Genomic DNA, 10,870 nt, shown 5'->3' with positions numbered 1-10,870 from the left:
TATGTTACCTTGTTCTTAGCTGTTGCGACCTCTTTCTGAATAGCAGCTGCTCCTTGAAACTAGCACAGCGTGGAGTTCTGGTCAGGAAGGGCAGAGGTAAGTTTGAAGAACCCTTCATCATATTGCAACAAATCACCAGTGCAAAGTTCATGTTGAAGCAAAGAAAATGAGCCACAACAGGTAAGGGAGGTACTAAACTGAAGATGGGACATGCCATGCTCAACTTTGACCATAGCACACAATGGAGACTTTGACAGGAAGCCCTAAGAACCGCTACAGGTGTAGCACCCAATACCCAAACTGAGGTTGCACACATGGCAACTGAGCTTCTACTTTCAATAATGTGCACTCAAAACTCAAGCTCTCACAGTTGGTTCCTTGGAACCAACTGGAAAAATCTATTGGGAGTTGAAAGAGCATGACATGTGTAGGAGAGAGATGATCAAAGTGATGATGACACTTTTGTGTTGTTGGTCAAAAATCATCATAAAGAGCACAGTACTCTTTCACCTACAACAAGTTGATTCTAGCAGCCAGAGTTTATCATAAAGGGCAGCTAGAAAATCGAAGCACTAGCTATAACTAAATTGTTGCACTAACTTATTACTCTACCAAAAGGTAAAAAGAGAAATAAAGGAAGATGGACATGACCGTGCCTCGTGGCTCAATTTCCTGACAGACTAAGGCTGACTACTCTCGGGCCCACATACCCTTTTGATGTGAGATTGCTCCAATCTTACCCCAGGGATTATCTGAAGGAAACATCCATGTTAAGCGGATATATTTGAATTTAAGTACTGACTAGTTCCCTGGCAGTTTAACTGCTGACCAGGAAGAAAAATCGCCAGCAGCTGTGCCTGCAGTAAAATTTGAACAAGGGCTTTCTTCAAGCAAAGCTATTTATTAATTAATTAGTAATGGCAACTATAAAGATTAACCTCACCTTTCCGGTTCGAGTCGCTGTGGAGGCTAAAGTACTGGCTCTCTTTCAGATCTCCGCTTTAAGGGTTGGTGTCTAACAGCTTGGAAAGTGGAATATGAGGTAATGGTCTTCCTGTTTAGCAAGCTGCCTTGCAGCTCAAACCACTTTAGGCGGTGACTGGCCTAAATTATGACGAATTCGGCCCACGAACAAATGTATAGATTTATCTGTCAATCAAAGGAAACCTGTTTTCAATACGTGCTGCATGGCTATCGTTTTTGCGTGAAGCACATTTTGGAGGATCCAAATGCGCCATATAGGCGATGTGAATTCAAGGGAGAAAGCTTTTGTTTTCTGCCTGTTTCAACCAGTGTTCAAGATCCAAGGTTGTTTGGTCAATCCAGGTTCGTTGCTGACTTTGGCTTTTCAGGTTTTGTAAACTGCACAAGATTGAAAACAGTGTTTTGCCTCAGGGAGAGTATTCTCTTTCAGTGTTCGCAGCTACCATGGCTCATCACCTGGAATTTGCAGGTGATCGCCAAAATAATCAGATGACATATCCGGATAGAGACCATGATTTTTCTACTTTAAAAGATTGTACTCGAAAGGATACTACTATATATGGAGTAGAAAAGACCGGACACTGGGAGAGAAAAACAGTTTCCTGCCTAGTTGACATAGGCTCGATAAATTTCGAAACAATGAGCTTGAGTTGTGGCTCTCACAAGGCAGAGAGCTGGTCTTTGGATACAAGGCCTCAAAAATCAAGATATATTGGAGTTTGTAGAAGGCCCTGGGGCACGTATGGTGCAGAAATCAGGACTCCGGCAGGCAAACGGCTGTGGTTAGGAACATATCTTACAGAAGACGCAGCAGCACATGCCTACGATGACGCCGCTCGGACATTTCGTGGAAAGAATGCAGCTACAAACTTTACTCACAAGCCATCTGCTAAAATAACAAAGACTCACAAAGTTGGTAGACGATTAAAGGCCGGGAGCGGGACAGCACAGCACCGGAAGTCTGATGAAGATCGTGGAATTGAAGGACTACTCGCTTTATCTGGTGCTACGGAGGTCAAAACTGGATCTGGCAGGAAGAAACGAAAGTTTAAAAGTATATCGAGTGTTACATGCTCTACAATCTGAGATAACGTTTATCAGTTGTTTTATTTCAGATCTCAAAGCAGGCGTCTTTTGACGTCGCATGTTGTCTTCAGGGACAACGACATTGCTTAAAATTGCTAGAGTGCTCCTTATGAACAGCTCATAGAGCTCATTGTTTTATTTCTTACCTTCTGTGTGGAGAGTGTGTGGGGGGAGAATGTGACCCTGGTGAATCAGGCGGTGGAGAGTGTGAACTAGTGGCTGTCTGCATGGAGGTCCGAACCATCAGTGATTCTGCCTCTGAGATTGAAGTAGGAACTATATGTCTTGGTGTTCGTGGTGATGCTAAGCTGGCTCGCAATCTGAAAAGACATATCAGGTCAAGAGTTCTATCGTCATCGTGACGTGTCCTCTTTGTTCTAATGCAGAAAAGACTTACTTATTGTAAAGCTCGCGTTGCTGGTCGGATTCGTCCCAGATTTCTTCCTGAGAAAGAAAGAAGAAGAAGAAAAAAAAAGCCTTAGAAAGTAGCATGAAGAAAGATGTCATTATTCACCTGCAAGAGCTCTTCAATAACATCTTCCATCGTGATAATCCCCACAGCTTCGTCATCGTTTACACTTACCAATGGCAACACATCCAGTATGTCCTCAGAGGCATTTCGTTCTGATTTTGACTTCCAAGGGGTGCTCTCACCATCAGGGGCTGGATAAAATTCCTGTTGGATCTCAGTCACTTGCGAGCCTGTTAGTCAGGACGCGAAGTTGATTTATTCTAATAAATTATACAGAGGTTTATCCTTGCAGTTTGTACCTGAACAAAATGAGATGTTAGCTTTAATACCTTTCTTACTAAATCTTCTACTACTGAGTCTTCTGTCCAGAGAATGTTTCTTTTTTAGGCTTTCGGGCTTTAATCGCGTGTTCCTCACAACGACTGCCATGTGGCTATGTCCTTTTTGAAACTCGTTTAAAATGTCATACAACGGCATCTTTTCTCCAACCCTGATGAACGTGTACACATACACCGAACAACAAAGAAAAATTCTAGTGCGACTAGTCACAATTTTACGCACCTTGGTATCTTTCGGATCGTAAGATTAATAAGTGGAGTTGCAGTTTCGGGACGAACTGTAAGCAAGGTCTTGACCTATAAAAAATGCTATTTAGCCGGACCTCCTTTCTCTGCCTACCAGTATCAGACCAACTATATTAGTTGGTCTTTCAAAGTACACCGGCACTCGACTATGTCCTCGATCTATAATGGCCTTCATCGTCTCTCTGCAAGTGAAAACACCAAATTAAAAGAATTTATATGCATGATTTGCACAAACTTAGTACAAGTCAAGCTTTACGTTGATGTCGACACAGAAGGCTTTAGAGATGGGAGTCATTGCGTCTTCTGCTGTTTTTTCTGTCAAATCTAATGCTCCAGTTATGATTGTCGCCTCATCGTGAGTTAGCTCTCCGCCTTTTCCAGCCTACCAATGGTCGATGCTAAAAGATTTATATGATTTGGCAGATCCTACTTCTTTGTCATGAAGCCCGACTAGTGTCTTGAGCTCTGCTCTACGAAACAATGCAACGTGGTCTTTTCCAAGAACAGAATCCAGTAGCTGAAATTTCCTTGTGATGAGCAAAATCATGCAAAGTACTTGCTTACCTTGCTTATTGGATAGGAGATTGGAAAGCATATCCAGACAAGAACGCGGACGAACGGGGTCATCTTTGCGCCAATTGCCAAGCCATAACGAGAGCAAATGGCTTGTGGCAGTATCTAAGAGAGGAAAGTCAGTTGTTTATCAATCCTCGTGTTTTGTAGCAACACCTACTTCTCCAAATAGGAGGATAAGAGTGACTGAAATCAAGACTGCACTCCAAGCGTTCACGACTGCATCCAAGAAAATCGGAAGTGCCTCCATTGCGAGAGCATTACAGATTAGCAGCGTGCATAGCAAGAGGTGTTGCTCTTTAACCACAGGGTATATTATCTCTGTCAATCGGACACATTGTTAAGCTCATCAGGAAATACTGGAAACAGTCTTACCGGCGTGCTTGCGATCTTGCAGGGATCCAGACTTCATCAGAACCTCTAAGTCTACAAGTTCCAGTGACATAAGGCCAAGCGTGAGACCCGACATGATGCCAGCGAATACCACCAAACAGATGCTTAAGACTATGTATGCCCAGAACATGCCTCCACAGCAATGTTCGTGGCTCGCCATCCTCGTGAGAGTGTTTTCTTCCTTAAGCAGAATCCAAAACCTAGCAACCGTTTTAAATGCAACAATGGAGGAGCAGCGGACGCGCAAAATTTCAAATAAACTTTTTCTCATTAAGTACTGCAAGTCTGGATCGATTGACGTGTACCACATGGGACAAAACAAAACACAATGGCATAGCAATTTATAAATATTATACCTAGTAGTTTAATAGAAGCGGGCCAAAGCACTCACTAAAGAGATCGCTCAGTGCAAATTGAACTTCCATAGAGCCATGTTCACAACCCACCAAGCTCGTCAGCACTGGAAAAAAACTACTGAGATACTTCTGAAATGGGGTGTTGCGAAACCGGCTAAGAGCTCTAAGAGTCATGATGACGAGTGGGGCTCGAGCGGTAAGCTCCCTCCTTCTCGTGTAGCTCACAGGGATCATCCACTGTAGCTTGAGGCGCTGAGGCTGGTGAGTGAAAGTGGACGTTTTAGCGTAAACTTGCAAGACCTCTTTGCAAAATTCCACAAAACGGGCCTCGACGTCCACGTTCTTCAGCAGCACCGAGTTGTCCTCGTGAAGTCTCTGGAGTATTTCCATATAGGCCTGCGAAGACTCGCTCTCCAGCCACAGTAAAGGTGGATCGCCCATCTGGGACGATAACTGAAGCTTGTAGATCTTGTTGCGTAGAAAGAGATCGTTGTTAACTTTGTGAGCGTGCACCACTATCACGTTTAGGACTCCAAGAAGCAGTGTCACGTGAGGCGATGCCAGCTTCGGCCCAAAAGCGTCATAGATCTCCCTTACTGCCTGGAGGTTAGGATACAAATCTATAGAAGAATAAAAATTGAAACTATAACAAAGAAGCTTGCCTGTACAAGGAGGAGCTGGACTGTTGAGTGGAACTTCAGCTCGGCCAGAAAACACTGCAACTTGCTATCTTCATCAGATGTAAACCCTTCAGATGAAGCACCCTCCATAAAAGTTACTATCTGCATTACGTTTGGAAACGTCTCCTCGGCCACTGATTGTAAGCCTTGTAATATGTCCACCCAGTCAACTTTGGAGAACTGAGGCCCTCCCTTGACGATGAGCCGGACGAAAGAGGCAATGGTAATTCCAACGATTTTTTCATGGTGTATTTTGAGGAAGTCCTTCATCAAAGATAGTACCTTACGCATAAATGGACGAACAACTGGGAAAAACTTCACGTAGAGCTCAACCAGTGGCTGCAAGGCCAGACTACACGTTTCATAAAGCCAGGCGTCCATGTCTTTTTCACTATCCACGTTCTGAAGCTTGATCGATCGCCTTGCTGAATCAAAGAGAGGGAATAAGACAGTGTTGTATATCTGTTCCCAAGAACTTGTTGAGAACACATGTCCATGGCACTGTAAGACGTCAAATAAGACGTGCACGGCACTCTTACGAATCGCTGTGCGTGAGTCGTATGTTAACTCCGCCAATCCTAGGACAAAATTCAATAAAACCACGAAACTAAGATGCGATGTTATTACCTGCAAGCAGAGGAAACCAGAAGAAGAGATGATCATCTTGCTCAGGGCCACTTTCAGTATTTGGAACTTTTTCAGGGCTGTTGCGACAAGTACTGAGCTCTCCTTCACCAAGCTTTAAGGCGCAAAAACGCAGAAATGCGAGAGCATTGAGGCTGATATCGTCATTAAACTTGTTGTTTATGAACGCAAGAAGGCAATTCACACAGTCCGTGAATATTGTGTTCTCAGTTTCAGTAATGTGTTGAAAGTAATCTCTGACAACTTTCTCCACCGTTTCAAATGCAAGATGGACAATGCCGCTATCTCTATCTGTTGCGGCAGTAGTAAAGACCTGTAATTGATAAAGCATTGATACCTTGTCCAAAATGACTCTCAAACCTTTGTTACCATAAACGTAATTTTCCAGCCAGATTTCACGTTGCCAACTCGAGTGCACACCATTTGAGAGACACAGCGGATGATAAATTCTCGTATTTCAACAGAGGCACTTCTCTGCATGATGATGACAAAAGGCCGCATAAACTGATTTTGGAAGTTGTAATTTGCAAGCTCTTCACGATCCATGAATTTCATTGCCAACTGCCGCAGAGAGTCCATGGCATACATAGCAACTGAGAAATTGCTTGAACACCCAACAGTAACAAAATAGTCAGACAATGTATTCCACATCCTGCTCCAAACCAGCCTGATCCGATTCATATTGAAGTGTCTATACAACAAGCAAGAAAATACGTCACAATCAAATCACTGAGTGACCTGAATACTTACGAGATTTCCACAATTTTGGTGAGACTGAACACTCGTGGATCAGTAGGAGATCGCAGTTCATCCATGGACACTTTGCACAATGCTTTTACAAAGTCCACAATTCCTTCACTACTTAAGGCTTGACTTCGAGTAAAAATTTTGTTAGCTTCGTTCGAATTAATTTGACCAAGCAAACCGAGATTTGAAACGAGATTACACATTTGCTCTGCTGTGACTGCACCAGGTATTGGGCTCTGCCTGCCACCAGTACTGTCGTATGATCCTCGGCGTGCAGCTAGAGCAGCAAAATGCAATCTTCCTTTTCTTTTTGGAGCAGTTGATAGCTTAGTCTTTTCTGGATCGTTTGAAAAAAAAGTAGCATCGGGAAGAGCACCTTCGCCGATGAGATAAAGCTGATCAAATCGTGAAACGCATGTAAGTACATGCTCCCATGCGTCCTGCAAATAATTTCCATATTCATCTGCAATATTGAGCAAAACCTAAATATTTGGCCAGGGTAAGCACCATAACGTCATCACACTAAATTTACCTTGATAGCATTCACGTTTTTCTGCTTGATATCCACAGGAGAATGTAGCAATGTAAACTTTGCAAGAGAAGTCACAAAAGCATCCCGCTGTATTTGCATGCGCATCACTGAAGTGATATGTATCGCATGCCTGAACCCTTCCAGGCACGGTGAAGTCACAACCTCGTCGTCACTCTTGTCTAGTGGGACACTAAGCCCCGCAAGCATGGGTCCCCATGAAACTTCTACCATTGGCTTTACAATTTCCACGTCTATCGCAGCATAGTATGCAGATCTAGTACAAAATGAAGGCAATGCTATCAAAACAATAAGGACAACAGTGCATCTTACTGTGGTTTCTCAGCTTTTTCTTTGAGTTGATCTTGCATATAACGAATTGCGTCGTCACTGGACTCAAACAGCTTCTCTTCTTTGGGCTTTCGGATAACTATGTTCAAGATGTTGTCAATCCCAGCAGGAAATTTATTGTCCTTCCCAGCTGGTTTGGTGACCGGAATAACATTATCCGCTTTCATTTTAATTTCTTTTTTTACTATACGGTCATATAGTCCTCCCATAAACTCTTCAAGAAGATCCTTTCCATCGTCAATGCCTCTGTTATTTTTTATAAATGCAGCTTTAGACATCTGTAATAGCACATGAGTGAGATCTTGGAAGGAAGTGGAAGCATTTGTTCACCTTATCTTTCACCATCACGTTGTGCGCATCAGTGTTAAGCATAATTACAGAATATGCGAGGACATAAGCAGTGTCGGCACTCGTGAAAGCTTTGGGATTACAGATGCAATATCGCTCCGCAAATTTTTCCATTATCCTGTCAATCTTCTGAGCCTCTCCAGGGAGCCTGAATCCCATCAAGAATGTTCGTATCGACTCGTCAAACTCCATATTATGAAAGTTGAAGGAGTCAACATATGCATGCATGACTTTTAACGAAAACTCCTCTTTTTCACCCAGGTAATCCCCGATCATGCTCTTGTTGAGACCTGTGGTACTCAGGAGGAACTTGGCAACCTCTTCAGGATTTTTCTCCACTTTCTTGGCTTTTACAAGGAAATCAATACCCTTGTGAGGCTTCTGGTTGAATACTTTGATTCCTTCCTGCATAGTGTAAGAAGCTTGTAATTGAATGCCCAGTCCTTCATGCATCCCTGGTGTATAAGGTGGAAAGTTACAGAAGAAATTCACAGCGCTGGCACTTATTTACAATGAAGCAGGGATAGAGATTACCTGAAGCTCAAGCTTGTGAACACGTCTTTGCTCAAAAGTAACTGCACTTTCAGTTGATGCCTGATCTGTTTCTAATGGTTCAGCGATCTCATCCCCGACTTCTGTAGCACTAGCTCCTGCTGTGGATACGCTTGCAGCGTCCAGTTTGCCGGTTTCCACGTCTGAGCTGTTGAAGTACGGAGAGTTCAAGGCACCAAGTTGCTTCTCCATCCAATCTCCCATCGCCTTTAATATTCCTGTCAAACACTTCATGGCAGTAAGCTTCAATGTTGCATCTTGAGCAGCTGTTAATCCTGTATCTGCACTGGCTGGTGCTCCTTGAGCACTTTTGAGTAAGCCATTCACAACCCTATAGAAAAAATTACTTTAATGGACTAAGTGGAACATAAAGCTTGCCTTTCAAAGAGATTCGTGGACTCCACATCACAGTCGTAGTTCACGAACATATCAGGAAGTACCTGTGGATCTGCTGATAGTTTTTCAATGAAACATAAGACAGTCATCTTCTGTTGGTAATTTGGCTGAATAACATTTTCAATGACTCTCAAAACGATCATTGGAAAAAACACACCGATTTCCGTTTTCAAAGAGGCCCTGAACTTTGCTATAAGGCTCAAAAAAATAGAGCAAGACATCTGAAAAACCGATAATATGTCAGATACGGCACAGTTTTGCATGAGCGACAAGCACAGGTACTGCTTGATTGCATCTAAAAACCTGCAGAACTCAATTTGGTAATAGTAAAACAATTAAAAAAAAAAAATGAGAACGTACTTCGGATTGAAACAAAAAGATGTGCCAGCATTTTCAAGGACAAGTTTCAAGAGCTCCAAAGCCAGCACTTTTGAGCGTATAGCTAAGGGATCTGGTGTCCCTTCTTGTTGAGGCTTTTTCATCGACAGGCAGCAAAGAGCTCTGAAGACCAAGAAGGCGTCCCTCTTAAACTTGTTGCCAATCTCCACGTCCAGTTCCATGTCCTTCATATCTTTGTCGACTTGCTCCCATGCTTTGGCATCCACGGCATCCTTGTCACTTGACTCAAGCATATCCATGGTGTTACTGCTTTCAGCTCCTGTGGCAGCAGAGAAAGCATCGTCGTGCTGAACAAGCTTGGGACCAACGTGAAGGACCACGTCAAAATCCAAGGCCACCTTTGTAAGGAAATTTTGGACGAAGGTGTCGGAAGTGGTCCTCTCGGCTTCAAGCAAATCAGTCAATACGACAGGTTGCAAGGGAACCGAAGCTGAGTCGGCCTCCATTCTTGTAAAAATGACCCTGAGGATTTGGGTGAGAGTCGCCTTTGCGGACGTCTGGTTAGCCGCCACCTTGCTCCCCAGGAAGATGTTGTAGCAAGTGCTGATAGCCCGCAGCAAGTGATCCCCGTGGATGCTAAGTGAGGTGGACACGACCGCTGTGAGCAGCGTCTTTAGAATGGCCAATTCAATTATTTCTTCCCCTAGATCATGACACTTGCAAACCGCGTCGAGGATCCTATGAATGAGGCTGGATTCCGACTGTGAATCGTTGCCTGTACCGATCTCCCCAACCAGATGACCGTGCACAATGAGCTTTTGAAAACAATCCAATGCGGGCTCAATAACCTTGGCCGACTGGAGATCGCAGGCCGCGAGGAGTGGTTGCACTAGCAGCTCAGCATCCGTAGTGCTGATTCGCACGGCACCATCAAAAAGAGGGCTCTCGGCACCGGCACTGGGGATAAACGCCACGAGGTTGTCGAGGACTGCCTTACAATCCTGGACGAGCTTACCATGCTTGCGCCATGATGCGTTCTTGACTATTCTATCAAGGGCAGCGGTCAGCACCAGGACGAGCGACGACGCTCTGGGTGATCGAGGGGACTCTGGCGCGGACATTGGCAAGAACCCTAGAGACTTGGTGCGGTGGGTGTCTAAAATTCAAATATTTTAGTATGACACCTCATCAACTTGATATATTGATAACTTGTCATTAGTTTGTTTTGCGCCTCCTCAGACAGACCGCTCACTTCTTGCCCTTCTTTGGTCCCTTGGATTCAGCTACTTCTTCCACAGTTTCTGGGGGCTTTTGGGTAATGCCCTGGCCTTCCATTACCAAACTGCAGCCCCGGCCATCTGCAACCTCTATTCGAAAGACTTGCCTATAAAGTTTAGCTTCCACAGGTACAAAGGTGACAGTCACGACGTGCCTTACAGCTTCTTCAGTTCCTCTGCCAGGAAGCAAACCGCCTTGAATGTCCACATGAAATGGATCTTTGACAAATGGTTCCGCAGGAGGTTCCTCCACAAGTGGTAGCACGAGGGCAGGCTCCGGTGACATTGGCTTCCTATTATCTGATTTCTTTTTCAAACCCGACTGCACAATGAACAAAAAAGTTCAGCTCAGTAAGGAGAAACCCATACCGTAGGAACCTCCTCCACTAGCTCTTCTTGAAGGCCCTCCTTTACTAAACGCCATTGACTGTCAAAGTAGCTTGCATTGGTCACGCTAAAGACAAGTGTCTGAGATGCGTTTATGACCACTGAACCAAACCAGATGCATTCTGAAAGTACTTTAACGGCAGGAAAAAACACTTTTGCTTGAACGGGTAC

General features: G+C 44.1%; 2 protein-coding genes across 2 annotated transcripts; both read right to left on the bottom strand.

Annotated features, from left to right (window-relative positions):
• Positions 1-2,282: 2,282 nt before the first annotated feature.
• LOC112350130 (DUF21 domain-containing protein At2g14520-like) lies at positions 2,283-4,252 on the bottom strand. Its single transcript, XM_024685806.1, has 10 exons — positions 4,075-4,252; positions 3,860-4,020; positions 3,691-3,804; positions 3,557-3,643; positions 3,369-3,508; positions 3,221-3,308; positions 3,104-3,177; positions 2,872-3,032; positions 2,585-2,772; positions 2,283-2,390 (listed from the first exon to the last, which is right to left on the bottom strand). Exons 1-10 carry the CDS (start codon positions 4,250-4,252, stop codon positions 2,283-2,285), a joined length of 1,299 nt encoding a protein of 432 aa, XP_024541574.1.
• A 196-nt stretch (positions 4,253-4,448) lies between these two features.
• LOC9657296 (brefeldin A-inhibited guanine nucleotide-exchange protein 2) lies at positions 4,449-10,156 on the bottom strand. Its single transcript, XM_024685805.1, has 11 exons — positions 9,057-10,156; positions 8,679-8,999; positions 8,283-8,631; positions 7,731-8,153; positions 7,383-7,678; positions 7,053-7,326; positions 6,524-7,002; positions 6,143-6,464; positions 5,756-6,086; positions 5,111-5,706; positions 4,449-5,048 (listed from the first exon to the last, which is right to left on the bottom strand). The coding sequence occupies exons 1-11, from the start codon at positions 10,154-10,156 to the stop codon at positions 4,449-4,451; spliced, it is 5,091 nt and encodes a 1,696-aa protein (XP_024541573.1).
• Between the last annotated feature and the right edge of the window lie 714 nt (positions 10,157-10,870).

The sequence above is a fragment of the Selaginella moellendorffii genome, unplaced genomic scaffold (assembly GCF_000143415.4).
Source record: "Selaginella moellendorffii unplaced genomic scaffold, v1.0 SELMOscaffold_46, whole genome shotgun sequence".
Classification (NCBI taxonomy): Eukaryota; Viridiplantae; Streptophyta; class Lycopodiopsida; order Selaginellales; family Selaginellaceae; genus Selaginella; species Selaginella moellendorffii.
Note: the sequence above shows the minus strand (reverse complement) of the source record. Positions and strands in the feature narration are given on the sequence as shown.